The 26,852-nt window shown below is 42.3% G+C and overlaps 1 protein-coding gene across 6 annotated transcripts in view; it reads left to right on the top strand.

Annotated features, from left to right (window-relative positions):
• The window catches only part of LOC117396904 (SLIT-ROBO Rho GTPase-activating protein 2-like), an 86,655-nt gene that overhangs the window by 19,544 nt on the left and 40,259 nt on the right, over nt 1-26,852 (top strand). For all 6 annotated transcript variants that reach the window (XM_059004849.1, XM_059004852.1, XM_059004850.1 and 3 more), the window contains exon 3: nt 22,606-22,798. In XM_059004849.1, the coding sequence (XP_058860832.1) occupies nt 22,606-22,798 (193 nt within the window). The remainder of the gene's footprint in view (nt 1-22,605; nt 22,799-26,852) is intronic.

The raw sequence follows: 26,852 nt of genomic DNA, 5'->3' as shown, positions 1-26,852 counted from the left end.
CTGCCAATCTGCTGCCCCAGATTTTTTGTTTTTGTTTTTGTTTTTTTGTGCGTTTGTTTTTTCTGACCCTTTCCCAAAGCATGCCAAAGCAGTATGGGTGGAAGTCACAACAGTGACAAATCAAGTGACGAGTGGGCATAAATATTCAGTCCACGTCCTGGGGTGAGCAGGTTTCTCCGTGCTTTAATATTCTCGTATCGTTCTCTCGTAAGATCCAAAGAATTGTTAGGATTATCTGAAGCAAAGCAATGATGCCCATCCTTTTGGTTCTATAAACAAATGAATGCAACCTTAGCTGCAAGGCTTGCTGGGAAAGAACCGCCAACAATCGTCAAACTCGCATGGCATGGAAACAGAGTCTTTTCACTCGGGTAGACTATCAATGGGGTTCAGGGAGAACGAACCCGGGTCAGCGTGGATTGGCGGTCAATCCGTGCTCATGGAAACGAGGATTATTTCCATTACACGAGAGTAGATGTTAAAACTTCATGCTGATTTGAACTCGGCTCTCGCCAAGATAAGCACCAAGCACCAACTATAAACTTGTCGTTTATAATCTTTTATAATCTCTCTTTCTGTGTGGATAATTATCCAACAAAGCCAACAGTCGATCTCCAATATTAAAATGCCTTTCCTCCTGTACAATACATTAAAATAAGTACATTAAAGGTAGTAACAATGATTTGGTTCAGTTTGAATTCAATCACAATTACCCCAAGGGATGGAACTTTTCAGATCCATTTAATGACAAAGCAATGATGCACTCCCAGTTTTTTTTGACAATGCATTTCAGAGAAACATGATACACAGAGGTATTAACAGGGAGTATACAGGAGAGGACCATTCAGACTGGAATACTATAAAAGTGAGCAGAGAGAGACAAAGAACACAATGCTGGTGAATCAATGCACTTTCCTCACAAGTGACTATATAAAGCAAGATTTGTAGTCCTATCTTTGCCCTATTTGTATAGAATACCTTTTTGTTTTTTAGTCGATTTGTTAGAAAACGCATTAGGTACAGAAGTGGAAATGCACAGCTCAATTCCATTGCTGTGATGTCATCCTGTGTGGGATAATGAATCTGTACAAACTGCTGTGCTGAAGGTATTGAACGCGTTCTAATCACTTGCCATCATGCAGCGCTACCATTCCAATGTCTACGTCGAGGAATCCAGACTGCCGTGGTTAGTACAGATTGAGAAGCAGCGTTCATACATTGGAAGGTAGTGGGTGACCTAGCTCGGAAGTGATTTATCAAACCTGTTTGCTTTTATGGTCTGTGGCTGACAGGACCACAAATAAATGATCTTGCCTAGTCTGGCAACCACGATCATCAATTACTAGCCTCACGCAAGGGAGAAATGATTAATATTGACAAGGCTATTTTTTTTTTTCCACACCAGAAAAAACAGTATACAGCACGGGGTACTGTAGGCTTGTTCTTGTGAACAGTGCCATGCAGTGTGGTGGAAAAAGGTCCAAAGAATAATTCAATTGTTTTCCATGGCCGGCGTGAATGCCAATGGAAATTGCAGCTGTTCTGTTGGAATTTGTATGGCCTTGCAGCCATTCGTTGAAAGGTTATCCCAGAGTCTTGCTGGCAATAAAATGGTGAACTTTAGGCAGGAGGAAGACAAAACAAAGATCCTATTTTTTGGCACGGTCAGCATTAAAAACAGTACGAGATAAGGTATGAACAAATGGAATCTGTTCAGTGCTTTTTGAATGTAGTAATACTACAAAAAATGGAATTAACAAATACTTTGATCTCCAGTTGAAGACAGTGGGAAAGGCGAGTTTAAATATTTGTCTCATGAAGTACAGCACAAGCCCAGTTCAGTGGTTGTTTGCGGGCGGGGGAGGCAGTAGCAGTCTTTCCGTGAAGGGAGTTCTGTTTCACCCTGACATGCTGAGCCCGTGCTGTTAGCATCATTCCGATCTGGACAGGGAGGCCTCTGGTTTGGTCATTACTGGCTGGGGTTTCCTCTCTGACTTTCAATCATTTTCGCACACACTAGCCCAGGTAATAGTTAGTGAATGACAGTGTTCGAAGCTGGGGGAAGGAGGAAGGGTGGAGTGGTGTCACTAAACGCTCAGATTTCTGTCTGCTGATTCAGCTCTTTTTGCATGCATCCATTCTATTTCACATATGTGTTTGGGTGGCTGCTGTAGAGGGCAGTCCGGCTCAAGTCTATAATAGATAAATGCATCAGAAGGAAGTCTCCTTCAGTGAATTAGAATAAACAATGAAAGGGTGTGTGTGGAGGTCTGTCTTGTGGGATGCACCTCGCTGCATGTAGAGAGGGCTCTTCTGCAGTCCGACACGGCCAGCACACACAAAGCTGTCTTGTTTGGTGCCTCCACTTCTACCTTGAAGATGTTCTAATGACTGCTGTGTCTGTGAGGCCCAGAGGAAACAGCTTCCTCTTACAAGATGAGTTATAAGTTACAAGTCCCTAAGATGCCATCCCAGTCTGGTACTGGTTATAATAAACTGAGCGTAGCCTTGTCACGCCGGGATGGTATATTGTTAGGAGAATGTGGTTTGGGGTTTCAGTTTCCAGTTAATGCTGACAAGAATTTCGTTTTAGTGTCTTTCTCAATGTCAAAACAAGAGTTTTTGACTGCTTATGCTTTTTGCTTTTAAGTGTCACAGAAGATCTATAGGATTTTAAATATGTGTTTGCTGTTGAGTGACAGTTTTCTAGAAATGCAATGATCAGTCAATGAATCAATTATTGGTCACCATGGCTTTTATTTTGCTTCAGTGAAACATTCATAGATCAATTGATTGCTCCGGTGCAGTATTTGTAGACCCCACTCTCACGTAGCTGACTACCCAGCAAGACATGCTTTCCTTGCGCCTTGCTGGACTAAAGCACCTGCAGTTTCCTCCACATACAATTCAAATAACTTCTTGATTTACTGTGCTGCTTATGCAGACATAAAAGCAGCTTTGGAGTGTCTGTGATCAAGATCGCTATGCAGCCTCAAAACAAATCAATTGCTCCATCAAATATATTACTGCAGTTTGACAGAATGTGCTGTATGCAATCAAAGATACAACACGAAGGGGAACAGTGTGTGTGTATATGTATGTGTGTAAATGTTTGACGCATGGGTTGCTGCTGCCATGAAATTAACCTGAAACATGTGGGTGCGTTATGGCTCCGGGGGCCCCACTGGTTTAAAGAATGTGTGAGAGTGAATTGCACACTAAAATAATACCGAGCTTTAAACTGATGTGAAGTACAATTGGACATCTGGTACCAGTTTTGCTCCAATCTAATATACTACTATTTCTTTTTGTAATTTATTAATCGGTGGACATTTATTAATCACTGACATTTATTTAATTAGTAATCCTATGTTAGTCTTTCTCTTAATGTGGGTGAAAAGTGGAAACACAAATGGAATGCTGTGCTGTACATTACAGCCACTCTGACACACTAATATAACTCAATCTACTCGGAGCTAATTCCTAATTGTCAAAGCCTCATGTTAGCTTTTGATACTTGTGTTCATGGTGGTTCACTGAAGTCCAGATCCTCTGAGACAGTGTAGAGAGCTGGCTGCATTATAAAGGTACATGATTCTCTGGAAGAAAAAGGCCTGAGCACAGTATTGAGTCATAGGCAAAGCAGCTTCCATTTCCAGATGTGAAAGCAGAGTTTACCCAAGCAGCACAGATTCCATTGCTGTATCAATCCCACATGTTCTTCCGAGCCCCAGTTTTTCTATTGAGCTAATTTCCAAATTCCCAGCGTGTAATATCTGTGGTATTCCTGGAACAACTCATTGGAAATTGGAGGTTTTTTTGGAGACACAACTGCAGCAAATCACCAGGGTTAGCCTAGCATCGACAGCATTGAGCTCAAACACTGATCTGAACAGACAATTACAGCATTGTTTTAGTTCTTAAACAGCTGGGTTTTTGAAACGAGATTGCTTAACTATAAATCTGTGTGCGTCCTGCCTAAAATTGCAATTTCCAGAATAGAAATAAGTCGGTAGCACGGTGCCTTCCCACAGTATTTATTTTATTTTTGCTTGGCAGTGTGACAGGATATTTGACACTACATGGCTACATGTTACTGTACAGATATCTCTGTGAGCTAATGCTAAATGTTCACAGTATAAACGATACAAAACTTTTTACAAATCAGGCACATCATGTTATGCAAAGGACAGAACCACGCAGAATATAAGACCAGGAGCAGAAAGCTGTAGATGGCTAAAGTGGGTTAAAAGAAAGTTTCCTGCCTGCACGGATAGTCAGTGGATCTGTATCTCCGACGTCGCTGAAGAGAGCTACTGTTTGGTCTGCTTGCTGTTGAGGATTGGGACTCTGGAAGATCATTTAAAACAGCAGTGTGTGTTGTCTGTTTGGTCTCCTCATCAGGCCCTAGTGCAGTAGCTGTAGCTCTGTTCAGGTTGTGCTGGTTTCAGCTCTGGGATTACTGTCCACGGCTGTCCCCAAACTGCTAAACTCAGTGCCCGATTTTAGAGAATCTGGCTCCGATTCCAACACTGATTCATTGAGAATCAGCAGAAAAAAAAGCCAAAGCACGTCTGCAGCGCTGGAGACAGTAGGCAGAGAAATGACCTGGATTTCCATAATGAAATGCAGCACACAGTGCTGACTAGGCTGAGCACTCTCTGCTAATCGCTGGGATGCTTTCTCAGCTAATGGTATTAGCGCAGGGTGAAGTGTCTTTCGCTATTGTGTTGTGTCATGTAGCTTTTATTCCAGTTTAACATTGTTACATAAGAGAAGTGTGTAAGAAAAAAAAAAATCTCAATAAAAACAATAGAAAAGTGTTTTATTGTACTAAATTGTAAAGCATGCTCTTACCGATACCATATTCTGTTTTATTTGGCTTTTTACATTGTTTTTATATATTTTTTAAAAGACTTCTGTTTCTACAGCATATGTTTCTGCACTGAACCTTTGCTCAAGACAACTCTGTTTGTTGCTTCTAGTGACATGAAAGCCGTTTGTTTGAAGTGTTTGGCGGTGCTATTTATGTCAAGCGACAGGGAAATGTTGATTCGGTTCGCTGTATAGACTAAAATATATACCGAGCTGCATCTAACCCACAGCATGTTGTCTGTGACTGCATGTGAGTATGTAGTGAACTCACAAAAATGTTTTGTGGTGTCTCAATTGTAACGGTCCTACGTTTTTGAGTGTGCATCACAGCTTTCTGTACAGGTGCCTAAATTACAAAGGAAATAAAACACTTGTTATAAAAAAGCAAACACAATGAAACTATTTGGCTGCAGGTATTGCTTTTTGATAGTTTTAAAATGGGTTGAACACGGTCCCCTAGGAATGGGAGTGAGGGCTCCCATTGGTATTTCAGAGCGTTTCGAAAAGACTACCCCCTTTCGTCTTCTATTTTCAGAAGCTGTGCGGCAGTAAAACGCTGCTTTGAACAGTGTGAAACTAAACTTACTTTGTTTATTCGTTTTGTTTTATTTATTTGTGTGAGTGTGTTTGATGCCACCTGTCTGTCTGGACCATGGTGTCTGTTAGAGCTCCAATGTGGTTCTTCCACACAGCTGCATCAGTGTCCAGCCAAGGCTGCTTGCAGACTGGCTGAATAAACACACAGGTTTGGTCCTGTTGCTGTTAGAGGTCCCACACCTCCCTTTGCAAGGCGTTATCTTTGCGTTAACCCTTTCTCTGTATGAACACAAAGCACGTGCCTGATGGTTGAGTAGTGTGTGCCAAAGGCTATCATAAAAGTCAACCATGATGCTCTGTGTAAGGTTCTGAATCACTGCAGTCCAAAGGAACAGGATAGGGATAGAGATGGCAATGTACACAGCCTCACACTGCCCCGCCATGCCTTCAGTGGTACCCTGTTCTGTGTATGGGGTACTATCCTGTTCTGTGTATGGGGTTCACCAAACAGTTCATAGTTTTGTTTTAGACAACTGGTCTCGATCTACTGTAGCATTCTTTCAGCAGAAATATACACGGTATCTGTTAATTAGTGTCCTTGCATGTTGACTGCTATCGAGCTTGGGTTTTTCTTCTAGCTCAGCTCGTCAAAGACAGTTGCTGCTAAGCCGTCAAAGAGGAGTTCATGTTGTTTAATCTCTGATCGGTAGGCAGAAAGACGCGCAGCTCGGATCAATAAGAAAAAAAATCCGTCCCTGTTTAGAGACTCAGGGCTGCGTGGTGAGGCTTGAAGGAAGTCGATCCTCGTTCGACTTTGTAAGGGATTTGATTAAAACTTGTGTTTGTCTTTTATGCATTTAGCACCAAACCGAAGCCATACTGTACGGGTCTTGCCCATAGCTTTAAGCAGCCCACGGTACACCAGGCATTCTTTTGCTCTCAAGAGCATCACGAGGAACAATCACACAGTTTAATGTTACGAAACCTTTAACTAACTTTTCAGTCTTTTTAAATGGTTAGGTAACATAGTAGTTTTGTAATGTGATTCACTGTAACTCCCTATCGCTTGTTTTAAAGTGAACACTATCAAACTTGGTAGAAATACTGCAACTGAACATATTTAAACTTTGAGCACAATGCAGGACAGCTACGATGTGGCACCACTTTGTCATGCAGATCTCGGTGAAGCTTCACAGTGACAGCAGAGAGTGGAAAGGCTGACAGAATCTGTTATGAACAGGATCGCAGCCTTGTCTATGCAGCAGCTCAGATTTACTATATCTGTATTATTGCAGGGAATGTTACCGCGAGATAAGAGAATGGTTTCACAGCACCAAGGCGGGCGCTCCGGGTTTATTTACTCAGGGCCCCAAGTTTGGATCTTTATCAGAGTTCCGCATTTGGATATCGCCATGACGACATCCAATTGCTTTCACAAATTTTGATCTAAATTTAAAATCAGACAGAATTAACCATGGTACAGTACTTTATGATAAATAAATGAAGTATTTTTTTGGTTTTTATATTGCTGATTTATTAAAAAGATTAAAATAGTACAGCAGAGCTTTGAAGCTGCGGTGGTGGGTTAACATGTCCTATTGATAACACTGCAGACTGTGGTGTGATTTATTCATGCTGTGTGAAGTGTAAATCATTCAGGAGGAGGCTGTGTGGTCCAGTGGTTAAAGAAAAGGGCTTGTAACTAGGAGGTCCCCGGTTCAAATCCCAGCTCAGCCACTGACTCACTGTGTGACCCTGAGCAAGTCACTTAACCTCCTTGTGCTCCGTCTTTCAGGTGAGACGTTGTTGTAAGTGACTCTGCAGCTGATGCGTAGTTCACACACCCTAGTCTCTGTAAGTCGTCTTGGATAAAGGCGTCTGCTAAATAAACAAAAATAATGATAGTAAAAAGTTAAAAAGTTCTGCAGGGCTAGTGTGAGTGTGAATCAGTTCTGTCATCAGTGTAATGTGAATGTTAATCCAGAGGTATTTTCTATCATGGCACTGTAAAATCTATGCAAACACAACAGAGGTTATACCTGTTAATCTGTTACAAAACGTATACCTCCAGTAGCCTATCTATATAGATAACATTATCTTTACACAGTAGATATTAGCAATAGAAGTGTATGCATAACATTACACTGTCTGGAAGGACTTGAATATATCTATCGCTTGCTATTTTCTGTTGCTGGAGGTCAAATCTGACTTGTGAAATTTAGATTTATTTGTATTCGTTACACTTTTGGCTCCAGGATAATTCCCAATTGGCATGAGCTGTCTCGTTTACAAGGGCATCCCAGGGGACGAAGCTGGAATGTTGTGCACAGGCAAGCAGTCATAAATTCTGCTTGGAAAACTAAATACATACATAAATAAAATGACAGTAGCATTTTGGTCAATGTCTGAATGCTTCCAGTATTTTTTAATAACAAGGACAGCTACATGAGGATAAGAATATGTGGTTTTTTTTTTGCTGTACAAATCTGGTTTGCACATCTATCGCCAGCTGTCCTCGCTCTTTCTGTTTTTTTTTTTTAAACACGAAACAGTTTTTAATGAAATTCAGCTGTTCCTCTCTGCAGGGCTGCAACGCCTTTCATGCTGAATCTTGACCAAGGAAACCTGAGATTTGCATGTGCTCACAAGACGGAAAGACTCTCCATTGTGAAATACATATTTGTACAGGCTAATGCATGTGAAAGTTACTGCATGCATGTACGTACAGTTTGTTTTCCAGGCATGTTTGCTTTTATATAACAGATGCCAATACACCTTCCAGCCCAAAGATTAAGTTGGTGTTTGTTTGCATGGAGACAGGGTCATACCAGACCATAGGTCCTCATTTGGATTGGCCAAACAGTAGGTCTGCAAAGTCCCCACTGTGCTCTGGTTAACAATATTGCCCATACAGAGGGCTATACTGGAACTCCAAGAAATACAATGCAGTGGCAAAGGTGGGCAGTGCCACTTCCTGAATGTGGAAAATGCCATGCTGTTGAAGAGATTCCTCCAGATCCTTGAGTTTGTCTGCTAGGTGCTTCCTCCTTGTAGTCCACTAGCGGCTATATAATCAACGTCAGGAAGTGGATAAGAAAGCCCCCTCCCAACCCTCAGTGTGACGGATTGAATCTGTATTTATTTATTCCAGTAAAAAAAAAGATGTACTGCTTTTTCACAAGCAGGGCTGAGACCTACACAGTTCACCTCTTTCTACTGCCAGTTTCCTCTCAGAAGCATTCTAATTTCCACAGTCATTTTGGAAAAAGCAGTCTTTAGAGGTAAAAAAATGTTTTAGTTTGTATAGTTCATTGGAAACACAGACTTCTTTTTTGCCCTAATGCGCACACGTGACTTCTTGGGTAAATGGAGCCACTTCCTGTATTCCTCTCGCTTGTAAAGGAAAGATTAGCAGCATCTGAACAAGCAGTGATTTGACAGTGACTGTTCAGTAAATCATTGAACAACACACGCTCTCCTGTGGGGAAAAAGTCAAAGCACATACAAAAAATCTTGAAGATGAAGCAACACATTCAGCTTTGTGGTTCGGAGGTTGGTGACTTATACAATTTTGTAACATTAACAAGTGAAATGTTGCCCTTTGTTTAAGAAATATGGATTTATTATGACGCTAAAATAAAAAAGAGTGTTTGCAATCACAGGGTTGCTTATGCAAGCAGGCTTGTGAAATGTATTGCTCACAAAAGATTGGGGACAAAGACAATTCCTCTTTGACGCTCAGCTGTTTTTTTTTGAAAGAGACAAGAATGTGGAACTTCATGTATCTCTCTCATACCTCTGTAGCTATCGACTCTGGAACATCAATTACTGTCCCTGTGGCAGCTGCTGTTGTAAAAACGGGCTTGCATTGCTGGAGTATTCTTCATTCCTTACAGTATAAAGAAGATGAAATTTTGAATAGTATTTTCTTCCCTGTTATTACTTGCAGTGCTCTGCCTTTTTTAAAGCTGGTTTTAAAGGCTGTTTATCATGCAGCAACACCGTAGTAGAGATCCACTTCCTGTGCCACAGGTAATAGGATCCTACCTGGTGGGGTTTGAATCCCTGTTGCACAGGAAGTGAAAATACAGTGTGGTGGATTTAAAGAGGCACAGTGAAAGAGACCTGGAAAACAGAGCAGAACCTCTGGAATGTAATTGTGTTATGTTTGTTTTGTTTTTGTTTTTTCCTCCCCCTCAACTCGTAATACCCCCGGCCTCTCACTCGACACGTGCGAATAGCAATTTTTCTTTATACTCGCATTTCTGAAATAACAGATGGCATTCCTCTTGGTGTGAGTGCATTCCTAGTGAGTTTTCATTTCAACTCTGGAAGCTGAAGTAAGAGAGGCGGAATGTTTCACAGATGGCACCTATTAATGTGGTGCTTTAATATGCAAGCGTTGACTGCGGTGGCAAATTGGGTTTGAAGTTCCCTAAATGGTGCTTTTGTATTGTTTGTATATTATTACAGTTCAGTACAGGTATGTCCCTCAAATTCTGCTCCCGTGTGTCAACCTCTAGGCCCTGCTCATGAAAACTGTTCCAGTACTGTTTTATTTATTTGTGTATGTTTGAAACACTCTCTAAGGCTAGTTTTGAAACAGGAGAAAATATTCCAACCTTCTTTTAAAAAGAGAAAACTTTCATTGACTTGATGAAAGTGTACAACCAGCCTCTCTGTAAGAGGCTCAGGGTTTGATAGCTGTGGAGAGTAGGGACTACCTTCCCATCCTTTGAGAAATGTGGATTGGGGGCCATGTAGGCCAGCTCAGTGCATCACAAAACCTAGATGAGCTTCCATGTAGCACGGACAGTATGCTACTTTAATAGGGCTGAGTAGACCTTCTACAAGCCCCAAGGCAGAGCATTAATCTGTTAGCAGAGTCATTTGCTTCTAAAACTAGGCAGGCTGTAAATCACTCCAAAGCAATGGGTCAATTTGTTTATTTAATATGCTCACCCTCGTTTCACTTTGTCTCATCAATGCCAAAATTGTAATTCCCTTTCACAGCACTAAATGTATTACATTTACATTTTGTAAATCAATACAATTTGGCTCATTAGTCGGTGCCTTTTATTGCTGACACAGGGTTGTTGGCTATGATGGCATGCATAGATCATGTCATGTCTACTGCCTCCACTGTTCTGGATCACCAAATTGAGCAGGTGTCTGCATCTGTGTACCATGTCCGTATTGAGCTGACGAGATGAAGGCTATAATGATGAAAAGCTATAGTAAAGTACACTGACTGGCCAAAAAAATCAAGTCAAAATTGAAAAATCAGCAACAGACACAAAAAATCAGAAGGTTCTCAAGTGTTCCTACAGTTTGCCAACACCCCAGGAAAACAGAGCTCCTGTGTATAAGAGCAATCAGAACGCAATCATTTACTGCTGGACCCCAGGGTGGGGGGTGGGGGGGGGGGGTGGTCTCTTAAAGGGACAGGGCACGCTCTACTAATTGATTTAATTCTGAAGGAGTGAAAGCCTCATGCTGGTTTAGGAATGCCATAGCTCGGGGAGGTTACTAAACCCATTAGAGGGTCTCTCTGGGGGGCAATGTGAAGAGACAGAGGCTTGTGTTGACTTCCAGCGACAGGACCAGCTAACGCTACAGGCCGTCTTCAACTCGCTAGACTCGTGTCAGAATTTGAATGGGACGGGTTAGTTTAAATTCCTGAACAGTGAACCGGTTTATAACGTAAACTTATTGACCCCCAAAGCATTCTTAATCGGTCAAAGCGCATCCGATTCAAGTGCATGGAGTACTGCAAGTTTACTGCATTACAGTGATGCCAGTGGTTTAAGAAACCGTTGTCTGGATTGCACGTGATGTGCCGGCTATGTTGTCAATGTTGTAATTCATAGTGTCTATAGTCCCAAATATCTATTAAGCAGAAGTTGCATATCAAATTTAAAAGCACACTCTCTACACTGTATACAGTACACATGTACATAAACAGCATAATACCAGACGTGGTAGTGGTGTATTGCAATGAACCCTGGCTGTCAAAGGCTTTTATCAACCAGGACATTATTGCACGTCTGTGTGTGTGTGTTACATAATTAAAACATCCATTTGTTTTTTTAAATAAAAGTGAGGTTTATCAGTCAGGTTGTTTTTTAATTTTCCTGCAGAAAATCTGCAGGATTAGAAACAAAACAAAATGGAGGGCTGTGCTTTTGAATGCAGTGCCAATCCTCTTAGCCAGGAAAGAAAAGACAGACGCGACGGATCCTGTTTCTTAGAGGACCGTGACAATAGAGCCTCTCTGCTTTTGTTGGGACGCCCCTCGTGAGAGCCCAGGCACAGGAAATGATTTGGGGTCGCCAGAGTCATGCCATTTAACCCTCGCACTGCCGACCCTTACAGACATATTGTAATGGTAACCACTGAATCAGGGTAAGTGGCTTACCCATGAAAAAATTCCATTCATTATTTACCAATGACAATACCATTACCAATGGCATACATTATGCGACTCCATTGGGAGTATTTGTCATGGGGAGGCAGGGAAGTTAGTTTCCCTTTTGAAACTTGTGATGTAGAGCACAGACAATTAAAAAGTAAGGGCACTGCTGCTGTTATATTGCACTACTACAGTATAGTGTGTAGCGACCTCGCACGCCTCGCCCTTTGGTGTTGCACAATTCTTTTATTGCAGTAAGACAGCCAAATATAGAGTGTGATCTTTTAAAATCTACAAACAGGTCCTGGTTCAATGACTCCTTTGAAAAACATTTACAACCATTAAAGTTCTATACTCTGCAGCTGTGGCCAAAAGTGTTGCATCACCCTATGGAATCAACTCATTTTGCTTCATAAAGTTGAATGAAACCTGCTGAATAATGTTACGTTAACATACTGAATTACTGTTTTCCATATACTTAACGAAAAACTGACAAATTTAAATGTGACATTTCGAAATCTAACATGAAATACTGTACTACTGTTATGGCTTCCATGATTTTGTAGTTTCTCTGATTTACATGATGATAAATAAAAGATCTAAGTTATGTTCATATATACAGTATATATATTTTTTTATTGTCTCAATTTAAAGAGTCTAGGTAATGCATATCCTTTGTCCATAGCTGTATACTGGACCCAGTAGCCCTGCCTAGCTTCTGAGATAATGCTGGATCACAATCTACCACAAGGTGCTGCACTGGCCCCAGTATAGTCCACGGATTCTCAGACTACCCAAGGGTCTCAGAAAAGTTTCAGGTGGGCCGTGAAACAATTACAAGCAGATCGACTCTGTGCTTTTGTATTTTTCCTGCTCAGAGAGATACCAGTATGTACTGGCCACTGTGCATTACAGTGGATATTTCCTAGAGAGTTGTGTCACTTCCCAGATAGAAAAGGGTTTGAGAATCGCTGGTTTTTCTGCACAGTACTCATTTTCAATCAGTACCTCGTTGTGACATTTTATGTAGATGCCTTTTTATTCTTTATTTAATGTCAGTTTATAATTTAAGATGCAACATTTTAAATCATGTGCAGATGATTGACATTGGATATTAGAGAGAGAGACTAAAATTAGCTTAAACAATAGTGCGGTTATAATTCCATCCCACTAGTGGCATAAGGTAAACAAGTAGTGCCAACCAGTTTCAGGACATCTTCTTCAGCTTCAAGTGATCATACCGGCTTCTCCCTTACTCCGACCTTAACCCGATACATGACCCTTAGGCTGGACTGGGCTGGAAATGAAATGCATCTGATTGGGGGAGCATTTCCTGAGCTTCACAGAGCTGTAGTGTAATGAAACCGCGGGGCTCTTGAAGGAATTGAGCCCTGCGGTGTCCCTTTGCCTCAGTGGAGCTGTTTGATTAACGGGTTAAGGGAAGTCATGCTGGGAAAGCAACACAACGACAACCCATCCTGCCGTGAACTGGGGCCATCGTGGAGCTCCAGCACGGTCACTAATACCTTGCAGATGTTGTTGGGAGCTTCACTGTCGGAACTATGCCCTGTGATCTTGGTTTACAACTGACTCCACCCCTATCTCAGGGTCTTCAAGGGCAGCCCAGCTTCCTAAACTGCTAGTCGTTTCGTTTGAACTGCGCTTGAATCGCATCAGCCTTCAGTAAAGTTTAGTTTTATGTACAGCTTCTTCCCCCCTGAATTTTATTTCTGCCAGCTTTACAGATAGGCTTTAGTTCACGTGGAAGCTGCCTAGCGATTGGTGTTTAGTCTATGGAACTACAAGCTCAGCAAAGTCTTCTTGCATTAAACAATGGGGAAGTGTTGTACTGTATCCACCCCTTTGTTTTACTGTAGCGAGCCGAAGAATACATACATTATAAATATGTATTATATGTGCACACATCACTGTCCAGCCGCAGAATTGACATACTGTAGCTGGTCAGTGTGAGGCGGCGTAGATATTATTCTGTATCTCGGATTTTTAGTTTCTTGTGCTTGTTTTCAAATGAACAGGAGCCTAATACTATACAGCTCTAGAACCAAATCCAAAAACCAAATAATGGGTTTAAAATCCTCTGCTTTCAGGTTGTGGAAATGCAACTTTCTGTTTTGACCGTGGAAACCGTGAAATAAGGTATCTCTTCAGTGCTGGGGGAAAACACAGAGAGAGCAAGAGCGAGCAAGCTTCCAATTGTGTGCTGTGCTGTCTTTCCCTGGGGCAAATCTGGATTCTTTCCATTGTTGGCACTGTAAATGATATCGCATCCTATCAGTAATTGGAGTTATTAGTTGGGAAGGGGGAGGGCAGAATCACTTCTGTGGCTTTCACACGCAGTTTCCATGGAAACTATTTTCACATGAAGGAGGAGAAGGCTTCAGTGATACTGTATCAGTTCTCTTTTATTTCGAGTGTCACTTGTTTTGTCTCATTTGTCTCTAGATATTTTGGTTTTATATATATATATATGCTGACAGTAACTCCCAATTGGGACAGCGCCTACCCCATGTATTTTAAAAGGAAGCTTTCTGCTGTATGAACAAATATTGTGGCTAAAATGAACCTTCCCTTTAAGAGGGGGTATAGCTTCCCTTTGATTCCAATGTGTGGGAGTTGTACATAAGGTTTTTTTATTATTATTATTATTATAAGGAGAATTCCTTATTTTACTAAATTCTTAAACAGAACCAAGCAATATGAAAATGTCAACTGCACAACATTTTGTACACAGTGTGCATTTGTTTCAGTCAAATCTTGGTGAAGAGGCACACTTAAGGAATGGAGAAATCTGACTCAGATTTTATTTTTTAAATGAATTCCTCCCTGTCCAGGAATCTAAAGCCCAAGGCCAGCCACAGTACTGTACAGTTTTACAGCAAACCCTCAATCTCAAGAGCCTTGTTTCTTGAGGTTTCAAAGTGCCTGGGTCAGACAGCGTGCAAGGGAGGAGCCCGCCCGCACTCCACAGCCCTCTTCTGGAAGGGAGCAGATCCTTTGCCTTTCCTGTGTCCGTCTCCCATCAGCCCCAGAGAAAGGGGCCTAGTTTCCTGTTGACCAAGATGAATGGGGATATTCTTACAAATGACGCAAGAAAGAACAGTAGTCTTCCCCCAGGAAAATCCTGACAATTGTCTTTTATTTTTGTTTGAATTGAAAAAATAAAATGTTATTGTCTTTAAAAGTCTTCTGAAAGGTGGTGGAAAGTTACTCTGGCTACCAGCCATGCAGTGCGAGCTTCCCCCACTATGCCAATGCACCTGAATAAGACTTCAATAAGAATGACTTCCTTCACTAGTCACCTAACTGATTCAGAACCCAGAGGTCAACATTTTCAACTCTTTTTCGAATCTGCCTAAGCCGCTGTACAAGTAAAATATTGTGTTTGTTGTTGTTGTAGGTTACAACCCCCCCTGGTGCAGAACAATAATTGAATGTGTGCTGTGCTGCTCTGCATGCTGAGCTAATTGCTGCTCGTTTTGTGGTCTTTGTAATCCAACACCTTTGTACTGAGCCACTCCCCAGTTTTGCAGATCCCAGATTTCTTTTTCGGGGGGGGGGGGGGATTAATGAAACATGACAGATCTGGTTATGTGAGTAAAATTCTGTATGATGAGGATGAAATTTACCATGTAGCAGCTGCCGAGATTCAGAAGGGCTGTGGGATCTGTGTAATCCTGCGTGTGTTTGTAGGCTTACATTTTAACATAGATGTGTGTGTGTGTGTGTGTGCGTGCGCGTGCGCGTGCGTGTTGATTTATTATTAAATTAAGTTTTAGAATTTTGCATTTGAATAAAAAATAAATAACTGTAAGCATCTTGCAACACTTTGTGGAAACTACATGCCACATGTCCACTGAGTGCCAGAACCTCTCCTCCTGAATGAGATTTTGAACTGAATAGTCTTGCGACACTCTCTGAGAAAGACGACACTGTCTCTGTGACCCGTAGCGACAGCGCATTGCGTGGGTTAAAATAAGGTGTCGCTGTATTCCTTAACAAACCCGTCAGCTGTGAAAGTGTGTTTTTAAAGAAAATATCCCCTCCCCCTCCTCCTCTGTTAGTGACTACGGGTTTCCTGTTCTGGATTTAGAAGCATTTTTTGTGTTTGTTTCCCTGGAAACACACGCTAGCCTCTCCACTGTGCTGTGTTCTGCTTCCTGTCGGCACAAACATATTTAAAGGGGGTGACCAAAGACGCACATTGTACTGTCATTTCCAGAGTGTCCAAAGAGATTGAGTGTTTGTATACTGGAAGGCAATAGAGATCTTTAAATAAATGCAGCACAAAACCTGGATGATGCTGAAGCGATGAGCTAAGCTCATAAGTGCAAAAGAAGCCAAATTTTTCTGTGGTTGATTAATTTATAATACACAACATACTGCTGCAGTCGGCTCTGTTGTACTGTGCAAAATAATATAAATACATCAGGAATTCACAGGACTGCAATCTGTTTAATCCAATAAGATATGAACAATGGTGCAATGCAGTACAGTATATTTAAAATGTCCTGTCTATTAAAGTGACTGCATTATACAGTAGCAGATGAACAGGCGTCTTTGCCAGTCACTGCCTGTGTGACAAACACAATATATGGATTCTTGATAATCCTAATATTGTTGCATTTGTATCCTGTGAACAGTGTATACAGAAGTTGTGGAAGTTAATTGTACCAGCCAAGGATTTAATGGTTACATGTGCTAATGAAAGCTAAGAAAAAATGTTCCCACGTACAGTATAATCATACTGGTGCTGTTTTCACACCAGTTTTTGTTTTATTGCCTGTAGTGTGGTTTGTAAGGCAAGCGTGGGGATTACTGGAGCAGTTCTGGTTTTCAGGATTTTCAAGAAAGCTGTATTTCAAGAATCGTTCTTAGGAGCACAGACCTCCGTTTCAGCATGAAGCTTTATAAGATAGATCACCTGAATGACTAGTATGAGACTTAAGTGCCGCTGATCCTCAATGGTTTGTGTCGACTGTTTTATAGTGATGGGAATCGCCCTTCTAAACGGTGATTTTGCACTGTAATCTCACAGTTTTCCAATGCTTTTCCCATGGTTATTATACTATGCACTTAACATGGTTTGCCATGTTTTTAATGTGCTTTTCCATACCTCTCTGTGCTTTACAATGCTTAACTGTGCCTTATGCTATATGTATGCTATGATCAATTTTTATAAGGGTGGTGGGTGAAATCAATAACTGAACAGTTACCTTGAATAGTTAAGTACAGTATGGTCTGTATTGCCAGACAGCATGCATGGACTCTCCATTTCATACTATGTTTTTATCAATAATGCCCCTGCTGCTGTCACATATTCTCTATCAGTCGTATTTTTTACTTTGTCTGGGTGTATTTCAGCTTTATTTCAGCATTAGTCACCAGGTTGAGAGTTCTGAAATATAGATCTGCTGACTCATTTCCAAGTTCCTATAATTAAGCAGGTGTTAGACACGTTTGTGCTCTATTTATAACAAACTTAAGCCGAGCAAAGGCTGTGTGGATGTGTCGTCACCAGTTGAGGTTACCAAAATTTACTAATTTTAGTCTCTTGGTTTTCAAAAGGTAAGGAGAGTATGTCACCTCCATGTGTTACCAAATCTGAATGTTGCTGCAAAAGGTATTTTGCATTGCTGGAAATACATATAAAGTATCTATTATAGACTGCTGGTTTAATTCATTGCTGAAACCAACCAATGTGTTTTCACATAATGTATTGTGCTAGTCGGAGTTGAATCCATAGCCATACTGTTCCGTCTTTTAAATCATAAAAGGAGTTGGCATAGTTAACCCTAAGCAGTACTTCACAGAGAGTGGTGAGGGGATGGAATGGGCTACCTAGTCATGTTGTTGAAACAGAATCACAAGCATCCTTTAAGACCCGACTTGACAAAGTTCTAAGATCAATCGGCTACTAAGACCCGGATGAACTTGGATGGGCCGAATGGCCTCCTCTCGTTAATAAATGTTCTTATGTACATCCATTGCTGTTGCAGTTGATCTAAATCATAGCTATGGGGCATTCATTAAAAATAATAAATTCAGTATTGAATGTATCAAAGTGACCAATCCAGGATTGCTCAAGGGATATATATATATATATATATATATATATATATATATATATATATATATATATATATATATATATATATATATATAAAATATATATTGTAACACAGCAGGGAGGGGGTTAATATCCTCCCTGCAGAAAATATGTGCGTATGCACATTTTGGTTAATTGTTTTATTATTTTGCTAATTGTTTATTGTTTAATTATCACCCGCACCTGATATATATTGTAAATTAATACCAGGTGCAGGGTATTTAAGACATGCAGCTTGTCTGTACGGGGCTGCTGAGTAGAAGGAGGCAGATAGTGTGCTCTGTCTCCGAGCAGTCGTTAAGTGCTGTGTGAAACCGGTGTGTTTTGTGTGACAGGTAAACGGCTTAGCCGTCCTGCGAGTGAGTCAGGGATTTACCTGTGTAGTTAGCGCTCTGACCGGAGCTAGCTGTTTATTTTTGTTTGTGTTCTGTTTATTAAAAATCGCGCAATCGCGCTTTAAAAACCCCATTTCTTGTGTCCTGGGTCTGCTTTCAAGGGGCAACGAACGACCGTGAGTGCCGGCCGGTTACATATGGTGGCAGCGTGTGTGGGCGCCCCTATGACCCAAAAAGAAATGGAAAGCCTAGAAGAGTTGATCGCCAGGATCAACAAAAACACGGCGGAGCAAGAAGCAAACAACCGGCAACTACAGGAGGAGATTGAGAGGCAAAGAGAGGAGCTGGGGTGGCCCCCGTTAGGAATAAAAAAACGGAAGCCGACAGAATTGGAGCTGCTGCTCCAAAAGTGGGAGCAGGCAGAAGAGACGGTGCTGGCGAGAGAAGCCCCGGAATCGCCTGCACCAGAGGAGCTGCTACAGGGAGAACAGGAGGAAGAGACCGTCCCGGAGCCAGAGGAGGTGAGCACCGCACCTCCACTACAGCTTCAGCCCACAACCCCGGAAGAGGATCCGGCGCTGGTCAGTGCGGTCCCTTGCCCCTTACTCCTGGACACCCTGCCGGTCTTCCTAGACCTCCCTGCGCTTGGCCTGGAGCCCAGGAGTCTGCACCATCGGCCACAGCTCTGCCCCTGGTTCCCTACTCCGCTCTCCCCAAGCACCCAGACGTCGCTAGGCTGCTGCCAGACGTCGCTGGTGCTCCCCCTGTTCGCTGCTAAGCTTCCCCTGGGTGTTCGGACATCGCTGTGCCGGTCCCCAGGTGAAGACCTCTGCCCGCTGTTGCAGCCTCCTGTTCCCCGGCCGTCGCTTCGGTCGCCCCTGTCATCCCGGTGGGGTCCCGTGTCACCGGTTCACGGTCCCTTCCTGGAAGCGCCGGAGGAACCGACCCACCCTCAAGCCCGCCCGTGTAAGAGGGCGAAAATTGACATTTGTGGACTTGAGGGTGGGTGGTTGTGTTTTAAGGGAGGGGGTGGCCTTGGAATGGCCGATCAGTGTTGCACACTTGAGGGGGAGGATGTGTAACACAGCAGGGAGGGGGTTAATATCCTCCCTGCAGAAAATATGTGCGTATGCACATTTTGGTTAATTGTTTTATTATTTTGCTAATTGTTTATTGTTTAATTATCACCCGCACCTGATATATATTGTAAATTAATGCCAGGTGCAGGGTATTTAAGACATGCAGCTTGTCTGTACGGGGCTGCTGAGTAGAAGGAGGCAGATAGTGTGCTCTGTCTCCGAGCAGTCGTTAAGTGCTGTGTGAAACCGGTGTGTTTTGTGTGACAGGTAAACGGCTTAGCCGTCCTGCGAGTGAGTCAGGGATTTACCTGTGTAGTTAGCGCTCCGACCGGAGCTAGCTGTTTTTTTGTTTGTGTTCTGTTTATTAAAAATCGCGCAATCGCGCTTTAAAAACCCCATTTCTGGTGTCCTGGGTCTGCTTTCAAAGGGGCAACGAACGACCGTGAGTGCCGGCTGTTTACAATATATATATATATATATTATTATTATTATTTGTTTATTTAGCAGACGCCTTTATCCAAGGCGACTTACAGAGACTAGGGTGTGTGAACTATGCATCAGCTGCAGAGTCACTTACAACGTCTCACCCGAAAGACGTTAAGTGACACAAGGAGGTTAAGTGACTTTAGGGTCATACAGAGTGGCTGAGCTGGGATTTGAACCGGGGACCTCCTGGTTACAAGCCTTTTTCTTTAACTCTGAGCCACACAGCCTCCTATATAGCTGTTATTGGCAAACTGTCTGGACCACCACTTGGTCAGTAAGTCTTAGAGGAATGGCAGAAAATGAATGAGGACAAAATTAAATAGCTTTTAAAGTATTTATTATTATTATTATTATTATTATTATTATTATTATTATTATTATTATTAACCAAAGTGGGGCAGTGCTATAGAAACCAGTGAACAGGAAGCATAAGGAAAGTTCATATAGTTCAACCAGATCAAGCAACTGTAAACATGAGTGTGATCCACACTACAGTATATCATTTTATATCCAGATGATTTTAAGTAAAGCACGAAACAGTGACAACTAAATAAACAAATGTCCACTTTTAATGTAATGCTGAGCTCTACAGAGCTGAAATGCAGCTACTTTAGCTGGAAAGCAGCATCTTTGGTTTTACTGGCCTGGCTTGTGTTCTGACATAGCAGAAGGCTGACTTAGACTAACATGGGCCTTGGTGTTCCTAGAACCCGCTTGCTGTACAGTAAGGAGGTAGTAGGGGAATTTCTAGCATAAATAAAACACATTTTGATGCAAAGACACAGCTGTGAAGCTGTTGAAGGAGAGTTCGGGAAGTTTCTGTGTCATACAGAGCAGCAGAATCTGCCTTGAGGAAGTAAGGTTTGTAATGATGTCAGCTTGAAACTTGGAGCTGAAAACGAATGCAAACTACAGTGTGAGACGACAGACTTCTGTATTTAGTACAGTCCTGTATACACACAGCTTTGTCTTGTACACTGTTGATTTAGAAGCACTCTGTTTTAGCTTGCGTAACTTGCAGAAAGAACGGCAGGACCCCCATGGACTGTGAGAAATCATGAAGGCTGCGGACATCAGATTTCTATATAAATGGCAATGCAAAGGTATTTACAGCTTTTTGGGGTCAAATCTTTACGATCAGTACTGTAGATCAAAGGGCTGAAAAAGAATACTGTCGGAAATGTACTGCACTGAAAGTGTGTTAAATCTGTAGACTTCATTAAACTAGCTAGGATTTGGACAGGGTCTGAAAATGGGCATATTTGTGGCAAATGGACTGCATAGCGGGAATAACAAAGCAGGATAGAAAAACACAGTGAATGAGTTTGAAATAGAGCTGAACCTTCATCACAGGGAAAGGCAGACACTTTGTAGAATAATGTATGGGATAGTTTACCAGGCGAAACATAAAAAAAAACACTATGGGTGGGGGGGGAGTTGAGGTTTATCTACAGAAATGGACCAATCCTAGATAAACAAACTAAGAGATTCATAGAGGATACAACCGGATCCTTTTATTTGATAAACCAGTCTTCCATAATACCGTCACCAGCCATTATGCCCATTACAGATAGTGAACATTCAGGACCTTCTATACATGACTTGCAGTACATGTTACACAGGGGTGCCCTGCTTTTACTCTTTTATAAACAGAGTTTAGTATTAATGGAAAAGAACATCTGTTTGTGAGTTTTAAGTAGTACGCACTCTAAAGAAAGTCTTCCCTTATTTAGCAGTAGTCAATGGATTATTATAATTGTTTTATAGTTCCCCCCACCCCACACACACACACACAGCTTTGTAGACCTTGGGCTCTGTTGACTGGGAGTGCTTGACACGATTGAAATCCATCCAGTCTGCTTTGTCAGTGAAGAGATAAAAATAGCAAGGCATTTACTACTACCTGTATTTGTATTGCCAGCCAAAAGCCCAGAAGAAGGCTGTGTGTAGAAAATACCATTGAAGGATTTCTGTTCGAATGCACATATAACATTGTAATTACCGAGGAACTGTTTGGAGACTGCAGTGTAATTAATATGGAGGTTGGTTAGTAAAAACCTGCTGTAGCTTCTGTATTAGACGTACTTGTTGGCTATTTCACTTGAATATGACTGTGTAGTAATACAGGTAAGACTCTGATGTGATCTTCCTTGTCTGCAAATTCCAAAGCATTTGTTTGTGGACGTGGGCTTGTTAGGTTTGAGGATGGAGTCTGGTCTAAAAAACATCCAGCCGCCTTCATTGTGCAGCCCTTGTGTATGAGGCAACTGCAGCTGCTCACTGCCTCTTGTTAACCTACAGTAGGGCTAGAGTTGTGAGCTCAGCATTAAACTGTGTTTTATCTCTTTCACTGCAGCACTGCAGACTAGTCTTTTATCAGATAAATCAATTGAGCAGTTTACATCAGGGGCAACAGCAGTGTGAGCTTCCCTACACCCCTCCCCAGCTAATGTGCCTCAAATACCCTTCTGCGCCTCCCATTGCATAGAAGTGTGACCCATTCGTGGTTTTACTATGAGTTTAGTAAGTCGCACCTGAGCTTCTTACCTATATGCTGTGGCTAATCAAGCTTGTAGTAAAACCTGAAATGGGTGAACATGTTATGCAATAGGAGTTTCCATCCCTGTGCAATGTAGCTATAGAGCTGATTGGAGAGGGCTGGAATTAAACTACTTTGAGCAGTCTTGTTCATGCAGATTCCATATACAGTGTTTTCATCTCTTTTCTCTCTTTTTCTCTCTCTCTCCCTGCCAGAGATCCGCGCCCAGCTGCTGGAGCAGTTAAAGTGCCTGGACCAGCAGTGCGAGCTCCGGGTGCAGCTGCTACAGGATCTGCAGGACTTCTTCCGCAAGAAGGCCGAGATCGAGATGGACTACTCTCGCAACCTGGAGAAGCTGGCCGAGCGCTTCCTCGCCAAGACCCGCAGCACCAAGGACCACCAGTTCAAGTAAGGAACTCTCCTCCCCTCTGGGATTTATTCAATTGATTTCCTCCGGCCTGTCAGACTTTTGCCTCCCAGTCATGATCATCTTGAAGATGGACAGCATTAAAAATATCGACCAAGGTGTGTTCCAGACCCTTGATTTCATGACTAGGCTTCCTCAGGCACCAAAGCACAGGGACTAAAGGAAGTCTGATATCGGGTACTTTCAGTCCTCAGCAGGTTAGCTGTAGAAGTCGCAATATACAGTAAAGGGACTCAAAATTTCATACTGCTGAGGAGTATGACATACCTGCACCCCCCACTCCATCCTCTGAGGGTTCATTAGAGGCAATCCATAAGGACTGCCATGCCGTCACTGTCAGTAGCCCATTATTTCTCTGCCCCTCTGGTCGACTGAGTCACATATTAGCGTGACACACAGACGTGTTAGATGTGTGACTGCCCACTAAGTACATATTAAACACCCTGCCTTAGTACAGATCTGCTTTTAGTGTCTAGTACACTTGAATGCTAATACTCCTGTCCCAAGGGATTTACTCACACTAGATCAAGACTTCTTTCAAAGGATCTGCTGCTGGCCCAGTGACTTAATTCAGCATAATTACGGGATGAGAGTGAAGCTTCTAAGCGATTTCCGGTTGTTTACTTGAGAAGGATCTCTTGCCTGCCCAGGAAGTACAGTCGCTGAGAGAGATAGAGAGCAACAGAGATGTTTTCCTATCAAGGGGAGGCTTTGCTGCTCTTTCAACAAGATGATAAAGAAAGCAAAAAAGCTGTTCGGGAGTGTATGTGTTTGAAGACCTCTCTAGATGAGGCTGGATGTGCACACGACCTGGGAGAGAATATAAACACACCAGACCGGGTATGCTCTTTGTGGTTACAGGAGAGTTCTCAGACTGTTGAACTGGCGAATTATATTAAAGCATAGCCTTCTTCCACTTAGATTGTTTATCTGAATGACCTTGCTTGTTTCAGCAGTACAGCTTTATTGTAATGAATAGCTGTACTCTGAACTGATACAGGAATTCTGGAGTCTTTTATTTGCTGCAAAGATTTCCCAGTTTGGGACCAGGGGGAAAGTTACACCTACACGTTTAACGGCTAAAGTTTAGAATGCTTAATAAAGTAGTGTTTTACTATTTCAGCTGATGGATGCATTTGGGATTTCAGTTTCATGTTCCTGTTTTTCAGGTCATGTGAGTTAGTGAAAATACCCGACAGATTAATACGTATACCGAATCTGTGTTTGGGTGAGGTGCATGGTTTTTGCATGGCGTCCATGTGAGAAGTGTTAGGGTGACCTGGTTCTGAGGCTATAACAAGACACATAGACATTACAATAGTAAACGACAGCCGCACAATGATGAGTCAAAATGGTACGGCTGACGAAACTTTAAATACACACTGTATCAGAAATGCCTTAAAAAAACACTGTGGTTGTACCTTTTCAATAATTGACATTGCTTTAAATAATTTAGCTCTTGCATCAGGTTTTGTCTCCTTGTCCCGCAGCTTCTCGCTGCTTCTTCATCTCAGTCGGGAAGCTAAACCCGAGACTAGACGGTGTTCCCTGCAGACAGCTGTCAGCTACAATTAGAGGAGGGGTGTCTGAGCAGCGGCCTACAGGCTGTACCACTGCCTGGAGCTCGTCTACCCGTGGAGGGGAGCAGGCCTGCTCTCTCATAGGCAGGAACTAGTAAACACAGCCTCCATGCTGTGCCTGGCTCGCCCACTGCCCGGGCCCATGTAAACAACAGATGTTCAAGCACCGATTTCTGTTAATTACAGAGAGTTTGACTATCGCAGTAGTCTTTTAAGTATGAGATGGCAAAACAATGTTTTTAGGGATAGGCCTTCTGACCCCTTAATCCAGCATCTTATTTGCAGGCCTATACTGTATTTGGGTTTTTTGGTTGATGGTTGTGCTTCTGAAAATTAATCTGGATTGATGAATCTTGCACATGTACATACTGTTGTTTTAAAATATTTAATTCTGTGCATTCATGGTTGTTTACTCTCAATGGCATGTGACCAGCTGCTATAAAAAATATCTATCAGGCCTTACCCAGTAAGATCCTGTTTTATTTAATTGAAGATATTCAGAACATTTGCATGGATGTCGGATCCTTCAAAAAAAGACTGGATGCTGTCATGAACAATATTGTGTAACCCGCTCTGTGACCACAATAAGACGTTTAGCTAGCCACCTGGAGGAAGGGCGGTCCTTCTAACCACGGATTCCTTTCATTTCGCCTGCTGACCTCATTAGGGTGTTTTTGTTTTTCTTCTCCTGAGTGCTAACAGACCACACTGGCACCAAAGCGAGCTACCATAAGTGCGCTGAATGGACTTTTCTCATTCTTGAATTTCTTATGTTTTTATGTCCTGCATCTGTTAACAGGAGTTAAAGAACCTGATATTCATTTTTTTATTCAGCCTGGACACTGGAGTTAACAGTCCTGGTATTCTTTAAAAGGTGACCTTGGATCTTAGTTGTTCAAAGGCAGGACCTCCAGCACCTTCTAACACCATGTTGTGACACTGAGTTCTGGCCCAGAGGGAACAGTGGCTTCAAGCTTGCATTCACTGAACAATACCATTAGCATTTGCTTGCATGACTGTGGCATACATACAGTATACTACAGGCGCTCCTCAGGCTGTTTGGCTACCCCTACTAGGCTGAAGGACATCAATGACAACCCTCTCGGTGCTGATGACACTGCCCCCCCACCCCCCAACAGGAGATCCTGTCTGAGGGGACAGGACTCACTCAGTCAGCAAGGACGCCCGCTGAGACTACAAGCCTCAGGGGCGCTTGAAGGAGAGTGTTGGCAGGACGACACAGTGCCAGCACACAATCCACAGAACCTGCAATGCAGCAGTCTGTTATCATGGCATCTTCATGTACACACCCTGCCAGAATCAGAGAGCATTTTGCGTATCACACCTAGTTGCTGTATACAGGAGAAGGAAAGGACAATGTCCCATTTCTAACACTGGGAGATTTGCAGTGTCTGTGAATCTCCTTTTTGCAGTACATATTTCATCCCTAGAAATACAGTGTCTGACTTGGGGTATTTAAGTCTGTATTTAAAGGCCGCTTTTAGGCTGTCGCTCGAGCGTGACGAGTGGGTTTGACAGCTAGGTAAATGCAATTCCCTTCTCCGCTGGTTTTGATACAGTGCTGTATCTTTCTTCAGGTCTGCATCTGCCAGCCTGCTGGTGCCCAGATAAAATCCCAAGTATGTCTCTGCTCTGCTGTGTCTGCATTCCCATCAAGCTGGCTTGCTTCCCTGCGCCGTCTTCAACAAGAGTATTTTGTTGCGGCTGTGTCGCATCTTTGATAGCTCTGTCTTCTTGACCTTGGTATGCTTGCTATGCACTGGCTGTGACGTAGCAGCGGGCTCTGCTGGCAGCTGGGAGCATCCGGACTTAACCCTTTCCAGTGTGGGTCAGCAGTGCAAGAAATGCTGGAAATGTCTCCCCATTTCTCCTGCGCTTTCTCACTTGCAGCCAGGCTGTCAAAGCTGAGTGACACTCGCATTCCGGTTTGACATTTAAGTCGCCGACTAGTCCGCAACAGGTTTTAGTTTCAGCCAGCTGCGATGATACAGTTTTTGCAAATAGAAATACATTGAGTAAGCTACTGCTGTTAAAGTTGTAGTGTCCTGTTAAGTGTTAAACTGTAATTCCTTGAAGCATGTTATCTACATTCTTCCTTAGTTTAGCCATCTGTACATGGTTCACTTTATGAGAAAGCCATCCTTTTTACCTGCCAGTATGTTTACATTATCCAGTGGTCATCCATAAGTATTAAACACTCATTAGTGCTGAAATTAGAAATACTAAAAAACTGAAATTTTTGTACTAAATTTCAAATAGAAGTCTTTTTCACTGTCTTAAAAAAACTTCTAGTCGAAATTTTTTTTTTCAGTATTTCTAAGTATGCAGTGGGCGTTACTTGATTGCATTTTACTGTCTGAGGTTTTTCAACATGGGATGCTGTATGTGCAGGGTGCTGTAGTGCAGTATATATTGTAAATGTATCTGATCTAGT

This window comes from Acipenser ruthenus, chromosome 30 (assembly GCF_902713425.1).
Source record: "Acipenser ruthenus chromosome 30, fAciRut3.2 maternal haplotype, whole genome shotgun sequence".
NCBI classification, from domain to species: Eukaryota; Metazoa; Chordata; class Actinopteri; order Acipenseriformes; family Acipenseridae; genus Acipenser; species Acipenser ruthenus.
This window is presented reverse-complemented; position numbering and strand designations above follow the sequence as displayed.